Raw genomic sequence first — 19,077 nt, 5'->3', positions numbered from 1 at the left:
AGGGGGCGGGGCCACCAGCCATGTGACCATTTTCAAGAGGTTCCGGAACTACGTTCCCCCGCGTTCCCCCTGAAAAAAAGCCCTTGATAGAGTCAAAGTATAAGTACAAGTTTTCTGGGGGACCCCCAATCTACATCACAAGTGCTTCTGAGAAGGATGAGTGAAAGCAGTGGAAGAAAGTGTTCTGTAGATAAAATACTTTTTAAAAATTAGATACAATTTGAAATAAATGAGTGCCATTACCCTGAAATAAGGGTTGCTCTGCCTCTCATGTGGCTGGGTGAAAGTATGAGCAACTGCACCTTTAACAGTTGGGTGGAAGAGAGAGTTTTGGTGGGTGCAGCTTCTCTCCCCTCTGCAAAACAAATGGTTTCTTCCCTGAGTTTGAGTCTTCCCTGAGTAAAGAGGTCTTTCCCAGGCAAAAGGAAGCACATGTTTACTCAATGAGTCATTAAATTGTAGAATTCACTGTCAGTGGACTTCAAGGTGGCCACCAGCATAGATGGCTTTAGAAAAGGGATTAGACAGATACATGGAGAACAGACCCATCAATGGCTACTAGCCACGGTGACTCAAGAAATATCAGGGTTCAGAGAAGCCGCAGAATACCAGTGTTAGGAGGATACATTCTTAATCCTGGTCAAGATGGGTAGCTGTGTTAGTGTGTCTGTAGCAGCAGAAAAGATCAAGAGTCAAATAGCACCTATAAGACTAACAAAATTGGTGGAAGATGTGAGCCGTGGCTTTCGTGAAGACGTGAGCTGTGGCTCACGAAAGCTCATTCCCTGCCACAAATGTTGCTATTCTTATAGGTGCTACCGGACTCTTGCCTCATTGCTAGTCCTGACCTCTATGCCCTGTTTGTTGGCCGTCTGGGGCAGCTGGTTGGCCACTGTGTGAACAAGGATGCTGGAACCACTGAACTGACCCTGGAGGGCTCTCATGTTCTTATAGCGGGTTGCATCTTGTCTATCAAATGAAGGCTGGAAGTCTGCCGTAAGACCCCTTCAGGCAATCTTGGCTCAATACATGCTGATCTTGGGTGTGTTTTGGGTCACCTGTTTTCTAGGCAGGTTGACCTATATTTCCCCCAACCGATTTAGCTCCTGACAGAACTATTCCAAAGCCTTTGTCTGAGGTCTCCCTCATGAGTGTACAACTCTGTGTGGCATATCAACCTCTAAATTACTCTAGTTCGCACCTGAAATCCATTTTTTTTCCTCAGAGTTTGACTCAGTGAGTGAAATCAACCGGAGCTTAAGCCTGATCCCTTATAGTTCTGTGAGGCCCACCCACTGCGACAACAGGCGTCCTGTCCTTTTCGCTCCTACAGTGCTCTCGAAGACCTTGATCCAAAAGTTTCTCAACTCTGGTGGGGCCTTGGAATTCAATTTGTGCAAGCCAGGTAATCTAACTTGGGAGAATGAGACTGCTGAGCGTGTTAAAATGCCATGGCAGCCTCTCATACCAATCACAGCTGTGTTTCTTTGGATCCACGGCAAAGGGAAGTATTTACAGAGCTGGAGGTTATGGAAAATCTGAGTATAGTGTCTGATGTGTGACTAACAACTTCTTGTGTGTTGAGTGTCAGAAGTATGTGATCAAATTGGGTCAGGAAGAATAAAATGAGAATTGCTTAGACAGATATATTGAAATCCTTCAGTGAGAATGAACTCAGTAAAATTCAGAGGGAACACATTTGAGCACATTTGGAAACGGGAAGTTAAATACAGATCAGTGGTTGTCAAAAAAGGATGACATGAGTTCTTTTAATGTTGACTCAGAAGATGGTAAATGACATTTAATATTATTTCAGTATCATTTGCAATAATACCACTTTTAAACCATCTATGGCTGTTTTCACACTGCTTACCAGCCACGGAACATCATGTTGAGCTCCCAGAACGACAGCGTCTTCTGGTGCGATTTCGCATGAGCACTGCAGTGCTCATGCGAAATCGCACCAGAAGACGCTGTCGTTCCGGGAGCTCGGCACGATGTTCCGTGGCTGGTAAGCAGTGAGAAAATGGCCTATGTATGTATGTATGTATGTATGTATGTATGTATGTATGTATGTATGTATCTATCTATCTATCTATCTATCTATCTATCTATCTATCTATCTATCTATCTATCTATCTATCTATCTATCTATCTATCTATCTATCTATCTATCTATCTATCTATCTATCGCGGTTTACAACATTCACAAAATACAATATGCATTGCTATTTGGTAGTTCAGTTGTCCCCAGTATTGTTCAGCCAGTGAGCCCTGTTGGAATTTTGAGAAAGGGTAATGGGTGCCAAAGAAGGTAAGACCAAAACCTCTCCCTTGCCTTTTTTCTCTTCCCTTGGCCTGGCCTGCCCCCCTGCAGTCATGCATGCTTGTACTGTGAAGCCCACATCCCCACCAGTTAGGTCACAGCTCTTCCTGTTGCACAGCTCCGATGTCACATTACTTCTTATCATGTGATTGCAGCTTAGTGGGGTTCATGGTGCCGTCTGGGTATCAAAGGTCTAGAAACATCTGTGACCGCTGCACTATCACGACGGCTCTTCTAGATGCTGCCGTGGGTATCCTTCTGGTTCTCCATGTAAACCTTCTAGCTACCCGATACTGCTGGTGTAGTGTCACAAAAGCCTCCTGCCGGATTCTGCTTCCTGGAGGTATCTTCTTTTATTCAGGGTAATAACAACTGCCTATGTGTCAAAAACTGCCTTATGAAGGATATCTGGTTTTACTGTATTGTTTTGACTACATTTTCCATAGTACAGACAAATCTGATACCAATGGGGGGCATGGGCAACAAAAGTCTTCAGTTGCTGACATAGTACATGACCCAGGGCTTTTTTTCAGCTGGAACGCGGTGGAACGGAGTTCCGGAACATCTTGAAAATGGTCACATGGGCGGGTGGCCCCGCCCCCTGATCTCCAAAAAGAGGGAAGTTGAGATTGCTCTCCGTGCAATCTCAACTCCCCTCTGTCTGGAGATCAGGGGGTGGGGCCACCCGCCCATGTGACCTTTTTCTCCGAGGGCAACCCACTGAGTTCCACCACCTCTTTTCCCAGAAAAAAAGCCCTGACATGATCTATTGCAAGTGAGCATGCTCAGTAGCATTGAGGGATAAAATCTGACAGAGGCTTTTTCTGGCACAATACCAGAGCCCAGATAAATACAGGGCCCTTGGTCCAGCAGAAGGCAAATTTTGTGCTCCCATACTGTTATACAGATCCAGTTGTTATATTTTGCAGGTTCCGCACACTTCATTGTTGAAATACAATCCTGAAAAAGAAACTGACACCGTAACACGGGCTTGCAATTACACAGATGTCAGTTATTCTCCTATCCTGGCACTTCATGTGCTGTTTCTTGAAATAGGTCGTGCTCAAGTTCACCAGATTTAACTAGCTTGGAGATAAACACGCCACCAGTTACGTTTTCTGCCAGCTAAAGCCAGGGGTTGTAAATCTGAGGATAATAACTGTAATAATCAGCATTCCACACCTTTTATGTGCTATATTCTGTTTGTCTCAGTGATACTCAAGGTCTTGGTGCTTTAGGGTTTCTGAAGCAGGAAATCTGAATCAGGTTGGGTTCCAGTAGACTCTCAGGACTGAAGGACACAAAATGCCCAGGATCCATGGTTGGATCCTTAGATACAGAATCCAGTTGCAAAAAACAGCCATGGCAAGGCCTGATATAGACCAGGGTGGCAGTACTGGAAGCAAAGTGTAATGCTTTCCCACCATACTACCACTATTTCTCTAATCAGAAATGGACCCTGGGCAGCTTTAACCCTCAATGGGGAAGAAGAGACCTACTAAGCCTGTCATGTGCCCCTCCCAGGACATAAGACAACCCAGATGGGCCATTCACAATTGGGGAAATGGTGTAAAGAGAAGCATTCTTGCTCTGTTCCTCAACACCTTCAGTTTGGTGTAGTGGTTAAGAGCGTGGGACTGTAATCTGGAGAACTGGGTTTGATTCCCCACTCCTCCACTTGAAGCCAGCTGGGTGACCTTGGGTGAGTCACAGCTTCTCGGAGCTCTCTCAGCCCCACCCACCTCGCAGGGTGATTGTTGTTGTGGAAATAATAATAACATACTTTCTAAACTGCTCTGAGTGGGTGTTAAGTTATCCTGAAGGGCGGTATATAAATTGAATGTTGTTGTTGTTGTTATTCAAGTCAGACCAGTCCAATGACATCTCCCTGGCTAATAGCGAGATTGGCAGAGTTGAGGGGGGGGGTAGGTGGCAGAGTCTGGGGGTGGGGCTATTTTTCCAAGAATATATTTGCAAGTTTAAGCGGTCATTAACGCTCCCCAGCTGCAAAAAGAGGGCATGGAACCTTCTGTTTTGTAACTGCTTCCTTCCCCAGGGCAGCCATTTTGTTACTGGCCCTGGCCCTCCACTGAAGCCATTTTGTAGTGCCGTCCACACCCTAGTCTCAAAATTCCAAAGTTCTAGAGTCACTCTCATTTGATCAATGATCTTCACCACATCTTTGGAGATCTTTATGGGTTACCAAACACAAGAAGTATGAAGGCTCTTTTCTGCCATCTTCTTTTCCAGAGATCATAACCAAGGAAGAATTCTTGAGGAGAAATGAATCCGAAATGATAATCTACTCCAGAGAAAGAAATCCACACACCTATGAGTGTATTTTTCCTGCAAACATCGAGGCTGTTGCTGCCAAGGTAATTGAATTTGCACTCTGTCATTAGGCAGCATATGAAATCTACCTTTTGTAAATCATTCAAAGTATGACGGGTTATCTTTCCCAGATTCTGTCTCAAAAGCCAGTATATTTAATTTTTTCAATTAAATATTAAGATTCACATATCTTTTTAAAAACTTTTTCTTTCTTTTCCTTCTTTCCTTCCGCTTCCCATCCCTTCCCCCCATCCAGTCATTATTTCCTTCCCGTGTGAGCCACCCTGATTCAGCCAAGTAGCTGTTAGTTCTTATATTCTCTCTTGTTTTCATTCCTTAGATTCTCAGCTGCCTATATAGTGCTTTTCAGCATTCAATATGGATAGAATGACAGCGTAAGAAAGGGAGCCAAATCCCAGCACCCAGCTGCGCTCCCCTCTATAGATAACTGTTAGAAGGTGCATGTCGGCCACAGGACTCTCTCCAAACAACCATGAACCCTATGAAAAGGCATAGGGAAAACAAGGGCCGTTTCCACACAGCTCCCCGCTGCTCGTAACAACCCGGAATATCGCGAAAAAAACTCAGAAGATCGCGTTTTCTCGCACGAGATTTGCGCGAGAAAATACGATCTTCCACGGTTTTTTTGCGATATTCCGGGTTGTTACGAGCAGCGGGGAGCCGTGTGGAAACGGCCATGGGAGGGAACTGTGGATCTGCCAGGTTCAATCCTAGCACCTCCAGCTAAAAGATGACGTGAAAGACTTCCACTTGAGACCCTGGCCGCCGGTCTGTGTAGTAAAGACTGGTTTTGATAGATTAATGGTCTGATCCAGTAGAAGGCAGGGCTGCATGTATGTTTCAAAGCAGGGAGGGGCCTGGCGCTTGCCACAATGAATATCTGAAAATGGCTTATATGGAAGGATCTCTTTTAAAAAAATTAAGGCTGGTTTGAGCCCTAGCATAGCAAGAGACAGGCATGTACGGAACAAAGATATTAATGTCAAGGCCGAACAGATGGCATCCAATGCTGGATGCTTGTTACACAGCAGGGGAAAGACAAGGGGAAGAGTATTCCCTCCTCCCACCCTCCCGTTTTGAGGAGTAATTAGAATAATATGTTGCATCTGAACAAACAAAGTTGTGCGCGTACGTTTTGTGCACGATACTTTAATTTTGCATAATCAGTTAATTCTCACTTGGAAATATGCTCCATTTTTTTTGGTGAACAAACTGAAAAACAGAAGCGGGGAGGAATAGATTTAGTTCTTGGTCTCCACATCAGATGGGAAGATTTTGGACCTGAAAAGATTTTGGATGTCTTTATACGTCACTGCTCTATGAGATTTGGAGGCTTTGAAATAGCTGTAGTGGTACACGTGGGGGCTTGCTTTCCTCCCAGCTTTTAAGATCTCACAAAAAGGGGACTGTGCCCCTGTTATCGTCAAGTGTCACCCCAGCACCACAGGTCCCTGCCCCAAGGGGCTTACCTCTGAAATGCTGATAGTGGGAAAGGCAATAGAAAGAAGAGAAGCAAATAAGAAAAAGAGGGAGGAATGGGATGCGTATGATCAAAAATTGAACAGGCCTATTTCATCTTCAAATCAGGATGGAGGACCAAGAGGTTAAACCAAGGTCCCCAACCTTGTTTGGACCTTGTAGACATTTGAGGAATTTTGTGGAAGAGTAGTGAAGGCAAGCCCGACCCCATCAGATCTCAGAAGCTAAGCAGGGTTGGCCTTGGCTAGTAATTGGACGGGAGACCTCTGAAGAAGACCAGGGTTTCAGAGGCAGGCAATGTTCGGCCAAATCCACACGCACTCACCGTCCGCTTATCCTGCGCAGTCATGGCAGTTGGCTTCATTCCACTACCATGCTGTGCATCAGCACATTCACCCTCCCAGTGCGTCTTTGTGGCGCAATCAGTTCTCCACACGCCACTGAGTAAAGCGTTATAGTGGGTGGTTCTCTCCTCCGTCATCAGCATTGATGGCGCATATCACTTCCCTTTAAAAAAAAGTTAATTTTGCGCTATACTGATATTCCGACTCTTATGTAGGCAGAGCCAGGGAAAAGCCAGATTCCATTCAAAGCCGAGAGCAGGAAATAACTGATGGTAAGATAAAGGACCATCATCTGTTTCTTTTCCCGCACAAACCGCTGCTCACTAAAGTAGGTTTTGCGGTATACCGACCTTTCTTTATTGTGCAAATGCGCTATGAAAGCCCATTTTTTTTAAAAAAAAGGGCCGGGAAAAAACAGATTTCCGCCATTCTCCCGTGGTACGGAAAGGAGGCATAATTGTGGCGTGGTGATAGCGGGGAACACGCGGAATGGGAAAGCGTGTGAGTATCTGCTTGAACAGCATCGCAGTTGCGAAAAAGGCGCAGAAACAAAAAGGAAGTGTGGATTCAGCCTTAGTCTCTTGCCTTGAAAACCCCACCAGGGGTTGCCATAAGTCGGATAAGACTTGACAGCACTTTCTACTGCAGTGAGCACCACCACAAAACTGCTGGCGCAAGGGCAGGTCTAGTCGTAACATGACTGCCACAGGGGTCACACTAATCACAAAACATTTGAAGCTTGCAGATAATGTTGGGCAAGGTCTATGCCAACCATGCTGTGGTGAATGCGAGCTCCTTGAAGATGCCTCCGGGCTGTGGAGAAAGACTTGAATTAGCTCTTTGCTTTGGGAGACAGAGCCAGAGGAGTTAGCTGTGTTAGTCTGTAGTAGCACAATAGTCAAGAGTCCAGGGCCGATTCCAGATGGCCAGAAATTGCGGTTTTTCTGCGGAAATAATCGCTTACCGGCCACACGTTCACTTTCGTCTCCATCCGCTTTGTCTCGCAGCGTGCCGTGCCATCCCGCTTCCGGATGTTCGCACGGCCAACTGAGGTACCCGGGATTGGTTGTTTCCTCCCCGTCACAGTTGACGTCGGGGGCCTTCATTGGTTCGCATTTCAGTTTTTTTAAAAAAAAATTTACGTGTTTTGCGCAAATGCGCAAATGTGCAGGTATGCGAATACGCAGCGTCAACTTTTGTGCATTTGTGCAAACGTGCCACTGCGCAAATGGCGCCCGGTTTAAAAAAAAAATTAAGGGAATATTGTTGCCGGCCGGCCGACAAAGGAAGGAGGAAAAGGGGAGGGCCTCTCCACGGTGACGAAGTGTCCAGAAGTGTGCAAACCCGCAATACGGCGTTCACACCGTCCACTTCTGGAGCGCAACACAGCGCCATGAACCGGAGGTAAGCAGGGACGGGACATTACGGGTTTTTACAAGTGAGGTTGCTGGAAAAGCGAAAGCACTCGCTTTACTTGTGCCCGTCTGGAATCGGCCCAGTAGCACCTTTAAGACTAACCAACTTTATTGTAGCCTAAGCTTTTGAGAACCACAGCTCTCTTCGTCAGATGCATCTGACAAAGAGAGCTGTGGTTCTCAAAAGCTGGTGATGCATCTGACGAAGAGAGCTGTGGTTCTCAAAAGCTGGTGATGCATCTGTCAAAGAGAGCTGTGGTTCTCGAAAGCTGACAATGCAGCTGATGAAGAGAGCTTGGTTCTCGAAAGCTTATGCTACAATAAAGTTGATTAGTCTTAAAGGTGCTACTGGACTCTTTGCTATTTTGCTTTGGAAGAAAAGATATTTGAATTCAGCTTCCAAAGAAAGGGGGAGAGTTTGCTCCCTGCATACAGCTACAGGTAGAGTTTGCCCAGCTAAAAACCGTAAGAATGCCCGTGTCTGCGGCCAAGCCAAGGTACATGGCTGTGATGCATCTGCCCAGGATGAGATCACTGTTTTGGTCATCAGCTAGTAGGAAGCCACCCAAAGATCTCTACTTTTTTTTTTCTTTTAAAGATCCTTGGAAGGTGACAGGAAACACATTGGGGCGCCATGTTGGGGAATCACGTGATTAGCTAGTAAAGAGGGAGTTTAGAGAGGAGTTGCTGGTGCAGTATAAGTGTTTGGGGAGGGGTTCCAAGCATAAGGGACATCAAGGGAAGAGGAGTGGAGTAGATTGGCTGGGCAATCCTAAGCAGAGTTACTCCAGTCTAAGCCCATTGACTTGCACTGTAAGAAACATATGGTTGGCCAAGGGGTGTAGTAGACCTAGAGCAGAAAAGGTAGATACTGGGAAATATGAGCAAAAAAGGGGAGGCCCGGGAGACATTAAAAGCTGCAGTGCCTTTCAATGTAAGTCACTCTGTCTGGACTGTGATCAATGGGACATGATTTGCCTGATCCAATTTAAGATTGTGTGCTTGCAAAACCCAAAATGTTCTCACACGGGCCTTTCCTGGCTTCCTGTTTACAGAACAAACATTGTCTGCTTGAAGCTGGGATCAGCTGCACAAAGGATTTAATCAAGGCTAAGATCTACCCCATTGTTCTCTTTATTAGAGTCTCAGAAAAAAACATCAAGAGGTTCAGGTATGTGGATTGATCTAGTATTCCAGCATGTTTGCTGTTCAACATTATCAGCCTTTTGTCAAAGAGATGTGCTATTTCCTCCGTCTCAGGTATCCTTTTCAAATCTTGTGTTGTTCCATCATAGGATGAGATCTACCCCCGTCTTTAGAAATAACAACACGATAATCATGGGTGCCCAAATCCAGGCTGCCCAGTAGCCACTGGCACCATAAAAACGGGGCAACTGGACTGGAAGGAAATTTGTTGTTTCTCCTGTTAAGTGTGCACCTGCCGTATGAAATCTAGCTACCTCTGATATCCTCCACTGCACCCTCCACAAACCTTTATTATTTTTTATTTTCTTCACAATTTTAAAAGTTTTTATTTTGTATGACCTTCTTGTGTGTGTTGCAAAGGAAGGTCATCTTACCTCTAGGAGCCTGGAAAACTGGAGTGGCTCAAAAAAGTGGGGTGGTGTGATCACCGGGCAACAAGAAGGAGGAAGCCAATAAAAGTGGGAGGTCTACTATTTCTTGGGGAGACAGAAAGGAAGGAGAGAAGTTGCACACAGTAACGGGAAATTAGGCCTGATTTATACAGGTGAAAGAATGAGGGTTGATTTCCACAAGACCATGTTCAGAAGGTATGAGACAGTGGGGACCGCTATGCCAACTTGTGAACTGTGTCATAGTCATACACGACTTACATGTTCGGCTTTTCCCCTGCACACGCTATTCCTGCTCCGGATTGGCCTGCAGCACAGGTGCAGAAGGAACTTGAGCTTTCCCCGCCTCACGGTTACTCTGAACAGAGTCTAGGGAAGGAACTATCTGGCCCATTGTGGAATATCACCTGACCACATGGTCTTCTGCCACTGGCCAAACAGCTTTCAGCAGGGCTTTTTTTCTGTGGAAAGAGGCGGTGGAACTCAGTGGGTTGCCCTCGGAGAAAATGATCACATGGCTGGTGGCCCCGCCCCCTGACCTCCAGACAGAGGGGAGCTTAGATTGCCCTCTGCGCCACTCAGCGGCACAGAGGGCAATCTACACTCCCCTCTGCCTGGAGATCAGGGGGCGGGGCCACCAGCCATGTGACCATTTTCAAGAGGTTCCAGAACTCCGTTCCACTGCGTTCCAGCTGAAAAAAAGCCCTGGCTTTCAGTAAGAGGAGACAAGACTGATCTTGATAAACCACTTGTATGATTTGGTAGCTTCTTGTGCCCATGTGTACTTGTCCTGTTGATTTCGCTTTGATTTATGTGTAACTCAGATTAGGAGCCAATAATTTCAGTTTAAATGTACCAAATGACTTGATTGCGTAGTGCTAATTGCTAATGCAAAGGCATTCGCAGCAGAAACAGGGGGTTCACATGTGAAGTGTTCTCCATGGTACTCCCTCATGCTTGCCCCTGCTGCCAGAGCAAACCCTCACATGGAAGCAGCCAGAGTAACATCCGGATTAAACCCAAGTGTGCTGCCATGGTTGGCCATTGCCATCAACTTCAGTCCATTTCTGTTCAAAAGTGCAGAAGGTGACAGCAGGGATTTCTTGAAAGGTGTGGGGGGAAGCATACATGTCAGATACCATCATGTGTGCCTTTTTTTATGTCTCAGGAAGCTGCTACCAAAGCCGGAGGTGGAGGATGAGCTCCTACGGATGTGCCGTCAGAATGAAAAAGAACTGGAGGCCTTGCCCTGCCTTTACGCTCCTCTAGAGGTCGATACGTGGAGCAGCATAGAGGACCTCCTCCGGATAATCAAGGAGAAAGTTGGTGAAGAGCAGCGCAAAACCATCTGGATTGACGAGGAGCAGTTGTGAAATGGGGATCCAGCTTGCAAAAAACAGATCTTCTGGTTGAACGGGTTCCAGAAGCTTGGAGAGACTCCCTGAGGTACAGCCTGCTACCACTGTTCCATCTTTTCCCACCGGACGTCCTCAGAAACCAGCAGGATGGTGCATACCAGAGAAAAATAAAAACTGCGTGTCTTCGGCAAAGGGCATCCCCAGATGCTACCTTGGCATCATCGGCTGGTGAGGAAGCAGGCTTTGCTCCTGCACCACAAGCACCCGTCCCTTCAGGACGGCATCTGCTGAAGGCTGGTGATCTCAAAGGGCATCTTTGTCTATGAACGTAAAATCGGGATAGGAGCTTAGACCCCACGGAGGAGACTGGAGAAGACTCACCCATCCACCAACGGAGAGGTTGCTTGGACTTGGAAGCCAAGGACTCACACGCTTCAGACCATGAAAGAATGTATGCCGTGACTGAGATTCCACTTTGCCCAGTAGCAGAGCTGCTCTCAGAATGTATTTTCACTACACGTGCGTGTAATTTTTGTACCAGTTTGGGTGATGCACTTTCCTCCAGAGAATCCTGAGAATCGTAGTTTAGTGAAGTACGGAGTACTCTCTGTTTGAGATGCCCCTCTCACAAAGCTACAATTCACAGAGGGAGAGGGAAATACTGTTAAACCAAGCTGTATGGAACATTCTGCAATTTCAGTTTTGCAGACAGAAACTCACAATTTCAGAAAGGTAGACATTCCCCCCCCACCCCAAAATATTTAAGTGGTGCTTTCTTTCTCTTACCTGCTGCTATGGCATCTCCCCCTCCTTGCTTTAGTGACATGGATGGATTCTACCCAATTGAATATCATGCATTGGCGATGTCACAACAGTGCCTAGCCAATGGTTTCTGCCTATGGGGTGACATCACTGAGAGTCATGTTACTGTAGTTTTTCCAAAGATGTGCTGGAAAACCATCAAAAAGGCATTTCAGCACTGCTGAAAATGTTCACAGGGGACATGGACTCCCTTAGTGAGCAATCCTAAGCAGGTCTACTCAGAAATAAGTCTCATTCAGTGGGGCTCAGCAAGATGCCTTGATAAAGGGACTGGGACTGTTGACTATTCTACTGGGTACTGTCTGTTGATGTAGATATAGTCCTACATCTTGTTATGCTTTGCTTTCAACAATGTTTCATCTCTCAGGTTTATACTGGTTTTTTTCAAATTTCTACAACCTGTACCCTGTTTGTTCAGTGAACGCCCTAGCTGTTGATCTTACTGACTTGCACTGTGTAATCTGCCTTGGGCCTCGGTTAGAAAGGCAGACTATAAATAAATTTTAAAAATATAAAACTCCCAAAGAAGTGCTCTCAGAATTGCAACCTAAGTCTGTGGTGTAGATACAGCTATAGGGTGGAAATGCACATTACTAAGTACCTAGGGGCGCCCAAGTGAACCTCATTTCACATGTCCCCCCTCCAACTTTCCATATACTCACCTGCATAGTCACACTTCAGTTTGCTCTACATGAGTACATTCACACAGGTGATATCAGTTCCTCCTCAATTGCTAAAAATATCCCAGTTTCCCCCACCTCCCACATCAATTCATTGAAATGCAGATCTTGACACTTTCTCAAACCTTACAGAAATGCAAATTGGCAAGTCAAAGGCGCCTACAGTACTTGTTCTCACAGCGAAAACAGAGATGAATTAGCCCTCTGCCCTCTGGACAGATGCAGTCACACACAGAGAGCTCCCATGAAAGTGGCATTGCATGTGCACCAAGCAAGAACAGCCTGCACATGAATTGAGGACCACACATAAAATCCTGCACTTGAGCATCCCCAGGTAACTCGCAACATGTATTTCCATTCTTAGTCTTGGCAGACGAAGACTTACAGAACAATCCACCAAGTGCCAAGGCCTCATCCTTCATCTATACCTGCTAACCTCAATGGGACCAGTGTAGAGCTAAAATAAATTGCAGTGGCACAGCCTGCATCCTCAGCCAACACTGGTTGTGTGCTGTTTTATACCTGGCCCTTTGAAGAATGCAGATTTCAAAGGCTTTATATCTGGCAGCGAGAGAAAATTTGTCCACTTTAAAATCTTAAATCAAGCAATCAGTTTTCCCCGCCTATTCACAGCAAACTGCTTTATCATTTGGCATTATTTTCTTCCATAAAAGCATGTATAAGCATATATAAAAATAAGAGTCTCTGTTTGTTTTTTTCTCTCCCCAAAACAAACAAAAAATCCTCCCAGTTTTATAGGTGATTGTCTCGGCTAAGAGTGGATGTGCACCAAGCAAGAACAGCCTGCACAGTGTTAAGGTGAAAGTGTTTTCAGAAAAGATGGTACTTGAAATGGGACTTGGGAGGTTATTTATATAATTTTTTTAAGAAAAGGGAAATTCATAATTTACTAGTTGCGACCTGTAATTCCATATCTTGTAATAATTTAAAAAAATTAGAAAGCTTTTCTATTCTGGTCTGCTATGTCCAGCCGATCAAATAATTTTTGTATTATAGGAAGCCCGCAATGGATTTCCTACCAACTTTATTTCACAGTATTTGATTTTCTTTTTTAGCGCTAGCCTGCCAGCTGGAGGCTAAGCTGTCAATCATTTTGCAGTAGCAGACAGCATGGTCTGGGGGAAGGGGAGCGTCTCTCCCTGTGAAGTTAAATGGAGATCAGATACAGGGATAATGAATGCACCAGGTTAGATGTTTCTCTTCAGATTTCTGCTGAAGTGCTGTCCCGGCCTCGGGTTGGCAGCAAAGGACCCCAAGATGAAACTAAGCCATTGCACGTAGTGGATAGGCTTAATCACAGAGCTGCAAAATGCTGGATTTTTGTACATTGCCCCCATCCCATTCCTTCTTGTCTCAGGATTGCCAGTGGCCCAAGCCAAAATCACATGCAAAGATTAGCAGATGGATGATTATTCCATTATACAGAAGCTTGAGGGAGCATGGAATAAAGCCAGGGCTTTTTTTCAGCTGGAACACAGTGGAACAGAGTTCTGGCACCTCTTAAAAATGGTCACATGGCCGGTGGCCCCGCCCCCTGATCTCCAGACAGAGGGGAGTTTAGATTGCCCTCCGCACCGCTGGAGTGGCGCGGAGGGCAATCTAAACTCCCCTCTGTCTGGAGATCAGGGGGCGGGGTCACCGGCCATGTGACCATTTTCACCGAGGGCGATTTAAAGTTTAAAAAACTCCCCCCTTGTTCCAGCTGACCCAAAGTGATGTCATTGTGCGGTCCTGAGTTCCACCACCTCTTTCCCCAGAAAAAAAGCCCTGAATAAAGCTAAATATATGAATGGAAGGATCAGCAAGGGGCTGTGGCTCAGCAGCAGAGCATCCGCTTGGCATGCGGAAGGTCTCAGGTATCATCCGTGGCATCTCCAGCTAAAATAATCCGGTCAGAGATGATGTGAAAAACCACAGCTTGAGGCCCTGTAGAGCCTCTGCCAGTCAGAGCAGGCAAGACAGACCTTCTCCTTAATTGCTGTTTCCTCAGCCAGAGACATAAACAGCGAGTCATCACCTACCTAGAGTTTACTGCCAGAGTTAACAACGTGATCTTACAACAACCTCCAAAACTTTAGCCACACCTAAAAGTTACTTGTTTATTTTCATCTCTTAATAGCCAAGCAGATTTAGCTTCAAGAGAGATCAAATCCTGCTTCAGCAGAGGAAGAATCAATTTAGCTCTCCAATCTAGAAATTTAGGACACTCCAAAAGAATATCATCTACACAATCAATTTGGTTAGTGCCACATCCACAAAGAGTATGGAATACCACAAAACCGTAACACTGCCACCGATCGCAAGTTCAAACACACAAGCATAAATGCCCTTCTGTACTTTGGGAGAGTTAACTCAAACAGATCATTTGGCATTTTTATCGGAGGAGGGATACCAACGGAAAAAGAATAATATACTCTGCAAGCACTAACCAATGTGGTGTTATAATCAGGATCCCTCAAAAGCCTTGTGATTAACTTACTCAATTTACTTCTACTCAAAGTTTCTATCATATCATGGGTGATGTCCAGATATGACAACTTGTATTCCAAATATTTATCACAAGACAGACCTTGATAAACCAGTAGTCTGATTCAGGAGAAGGTAGCTTCATGTAGTTGATCATGTAATGGAGTTATGAGTTGGGTGTGATCTGAAGCTGATCTGGTCTGTGGCCAGATCTGTACCCAAATCGACTTTGGCACCGCAGTGACGCTACTGAATTTCAGTTGAAGTGTGATTCAAAATAATCCCCCAAATTTTGCTTAGGATGTAACGAACCTGTAAGCCTTGGCGCACGCCTTGTATAACCGTTATGGCATCGCTATCTAGTCACAGGCATTCTGGAAGCATGCTGCTGGTCGGTCTCTTGAGGGGATCTTTCTGAAAAGCACATTCATTCCTCAGCCTTTGTCCTCATTGGCGCAATGGATTATCACACCATGCCAAAGCCTTGTAAATAAATCCATGAAATTGACTGGCCCCCACCTGCCTTCAAACACCTCTAGAGTCCATGTGTCAATTACGGGGGAAACCATCTCGTCCCCTCGGGGACTTTCTGACTCATGGCAGACAAAGGGGTAAGTAGCTTGTAACTAGGGATGTGCAGCTGGAGAGTAATTAGCCAAAACCAAAAGCAAATACGCCCAATTCTTTAATTGTTATACCAAATCTAATTTGAAAAATGAATAATCTTCTAAAATAATCAGAGACAGCCAATGGGAGCGGGAGGACTGCTGGGCCAGTGAGAGCTAGTGTCGGTTGGAGGGAAAGAGGGCTTTGGGGAGCAGCTGAGGGGAAAGGGTTGGACTCTGCTGAGGGGAGGCAGCAGAGATGTTGCTGGCTGATTCCAGACCCCTTCTGTTACACTGAACCGTTCTCTGTTGAATTCTAATTTATTAGTTTAAATTCTGTTCACTCCTCTCTTCCCTCTTGTAAATAAAGTTTTGTTTTTGTTTTGTTCAACGCTGGCAGACTTTAAATGGTTGGCTGAGGGAAAACATCCCACACGCAGGCCTCAGACACTCCGGTCACATTAAATGGGGGCTAGTTGAAATGGTGGCAGCATATATATATATATAGAGGGAAGGTAACCTCTCTTTTCCCCAATAGTCCTGGGCTGTAGCTGGGCGAGGGGAGGTACGTGCAGGGAAGGGGCTGCCGTGGAAAGAGGAGAAAGGGGACCCTGTGAGGAGTTGGGCCAGGGCTGCCTGCCTGCTGTAGCAGAGGCTAGGCAGGGGGTGTGTGGTGGACTCCCAGCCTTTGCCTGCCTGAGAAGCCCCAAACCTGTGAAGGGAGGTTTAGGGTGTGTGAAAGGGCAGTAAAAGGCTGGGGGAGGGGTCCTTGTCATAGATGGTAATTCATCTTTGGTATTCCAGCACCTTACAGCTGCTGCTTCAGTTTAAGGGAGCACATAGGGAAGAGAGTGAGAGCCAAACTACAAGTGACGCCTTACACAGGTTGGACACTTGTCAGCTTCCCTCAAGTTTTGATGGGAAATGTAGGCGCCCTGGTTTTACAGCTTGGCTCTCCATTACAGCTGCAAGACCAGGGCGCCTACATTTCCCATCAAAACTTGAGGGAAGCCGACTAGTGTCCAACCTGTGTAAGACGTCACTTGTAGTTTGGCTCTGAGTCAGCAGCAGGCAATATGAATAACAGGCACATTGACCAACCAGCAAAGTTTATCTATATTACTACTGGAGAGGACTGTGGTAGTAGGTTACTGTATGCTGTATTTTCAGCAGATGCATGGAGAATCATGGGTGGCACACTCTTCTGTTATGTGAGGTTGGAGTGCCAAAATTGAAATAACAGAACAGGACTGGTGATTCTAATTACTTTTTTAAGAAGCCAATGTAAGACAGGAAATAACTCGCCCCTATGTGCTATGTATAGCACATAGTTTGCATATTCCAGATTTCAGCCGAATCTCAGGTATCCCCAGTTAAAGGATATTAAGACTTCCTGCTGCCTCTGATCTTCTTGAGTGCTCCTTGAAATGGGTTGTGTTTTGGACACCATAGGCTCTTTCCCAGTCTTTGGACCAGGGCTTTTTCTCAGCTGGAACACGGTGGAATGGAGTTCCGGAACCTCTTGAAAATGGTCACATGGCTGGTAGCCCCGCCCCCTGATCTCCAGGCAGAGGGGAGTGTAGATTGCTCTCCACACCTCTCACCAAGGGCAATTTAAACTTTTAAAAACTCTCCCCTTGTTCCAGCTGACCCAAAGTGACATCATTGGCCCTGGGAGCATGCGTGCACTTTGCGCGCGCACATGTGGCACCAGGGGCACCTCCTCCCGCCAAGAGTTGCCCCCTGTGCTGGCCACACACTGAGTTCCACTACCTCTTTTCCCAGAAAAAAAGCCCTGCTTGGGACTCTAGCAAATGCTCCCCTTGGGAGCCCTGTAGCAATCTGTTCCAGCATCCTGACTCTCCCCAGCACATTGTCGTGTACAGTTTGGTTTGCTGGATGGGTCTTCCAGATCATATAGAGGATTTTTATACTAGCCATGGGAGACCTCAAAGAACATTCAGTGGCCACAAGGAAACCTGTCCAGTCAGGAGAATTATCATGACAAGGAACAGGGGCCTTGCTACAGGAACAAATGATTTTGTGATAGCCTTAAGGCAGCTTTTTATAACCTTGATCTTGGAAGGTAAGTTAAGTCGATCAATTTTTAAAATCAAAACACTTAAATCCTAATCAAGCCACTAAATCCTTTAATTGGATGGGCAGCCCTAAGAGGAAATGCTTAACAGCCTCTGTGTCTGGGATGTTTTAAGAGCTGCTTGGAGTCCCCATATTTATGCAGCATCAGCTTTGAGGTAGATTAAAATTTGTGCCAGCTTTGCACGTTTCCTGTATTCCTCTGTGTACATGATAGAAAAGAGTCCAGTAGCACCTTTAAGACTAACCAACTTTACTGTGGCATAAGCTTTCGAGAACCACAGCTCTCTTCATCAGATGCTGTAGTTCTCGAAAGCTTATGCTACAGTAAATTTGGTTAGTCTATAAGGTGCTACTGGACTCTTTTCTGTTTTGCTACTACAGACTAACACGGCTAACTCCTTTGGATCTGTGTACATGGAGATTTGCAGTTCAGAAAACTGACTCCTTCCAAACTAGAGTCTTGGACAACTTCTAAGTGCTTATTGACGCCTTAGTATCTGCTGCACATACCTCACTGCTCATTCAAAAGGATGAGTCACGCCCCCATGCTTTGGCACAAAGAACTGTTTCCACTGCGGTCTTTACGAGGTAAAATGGTTTGCGGTTTTCTTCTCATCCATCTGAACAGAAACAGTGAAAGAGAGGACAAGACTGGCTGGACAACAAACGTTTCCGCTTACTCTCTTTCCTGCCCTCAATATTCCGAGTTCATGCAGACTGGCTGCCTCATAAACAAAGCAGCATTTGTTCATTTATTCAGAGGATCTTGCTTGGGAGCATGAATCTTAACTTCTAGTGCGTTCAACAAGGTAAGTCTGTCCATAACCATTTTTACACTAGCGTCTCACACCTACGCAAGTCTGGTTTTCTTGAGCTTGAAGATGAAATATCAGCTGAAAAGGTGCAAGGAGGCAGCAGGCACGGAAACAAACAAGATGGGCGCAGAGGGAAAGGAAGTGGCAAAGCCAAAACTCAATGTGTCATCAGGGCAAAGCCTCAGACTTGACCTGGATGCACTAAGAGCCATTAATTAATGGACTACCTGTGGAGTCATGACGGATTTTCAAACTGATCAATGCCCCTTTTTATGTTGGTGAGGTAGGAATTTCACCTCTAGAAACCCTCCTGCCTAATTTAGTGCCTGCTCTGCTGCCTACTGGACTGATTTCCTGGCAGTCCTCTTGGATAGTCCAGGCAAAGTGGCACCTTCTTTCCAAGTCTCACTCTCACCAGCAACTGGCAGCTCTCTGCTACCTTTTTGCACTTGAGCCGTTCTCCCTTCCCTGGCCCCCAGTGCCACCAGGGGGGCTCTGCTCATTATCCAATAGTGGATTATTAATCGACACGGCAACAATGAAAGGGAGGAAGCTGAAATACAGTGCAGCAGGTGCTTCGTTTGTTCCCATTGATTTCCCCATCACTGTTTATTATGAGTATTTACTTTGCAAGCCTCCAAAAATAAGCTGTGTGGCATGGTGGGGCACGTCTCTGAATTCCTCTGCTAAATGCTGAAG

At 45.8% G+C, this 19,077-nt stretch overlaps 1 protein-coding gene across 1 annotated transcript in view; it reads left to right on the top strand.

Moving 5' to 3' along the window:
• Window positions 1–13,228, top strand: part of CARD11 (caspase recruitment domain family member 11) — a 112,356-nt gene extending 99,128 nt beyond the window's left edge. Inside the window, exons 21-24 of the mRNA XM_054995271.1 lie at window positions 1,226–1,405; window positions 4,577–4,701; window positions 8,972–9,087; window positions 10,680–13,228. Of these exons, the coding sequence (XP_054851246.1) occupies window positions 1,226–1,405; window positions 4,577–4,701; window positions 8,972–9,087; window positions 10,680–10,884 (626 nt within the window). The 3' untranslated portion in view covers window positions 10,885–13,228. The remainder of the gene's footprint in view (window positions 1–1,225; window positions 1,406–4,576; window positions 4,702–8,971; window positions 9,088–10,679) is intronic.
• Window positions 13,229–19,077: the final 5,849 nt, after the last annotated feature.

Source organism: Eublepharis macularius, chromosome 12, assembly GCF_028583425.1.
Source record: "Eublepharis macularius isolate TG4126 chromosome 12, MPM_Emac_v1.0, whole genome shotgun sequence".
Lineage (NCBI taxonomy): Eukaryota > Metazoa > Chordata > Lepidosauria > Squamata > Eublepharidae > Eublepharis > Eublepharis macularius.
Note: the sequence above shows the minus strand (reverse complement) of the source record. Positions and strands in the feature narration are given on the sequence as shown.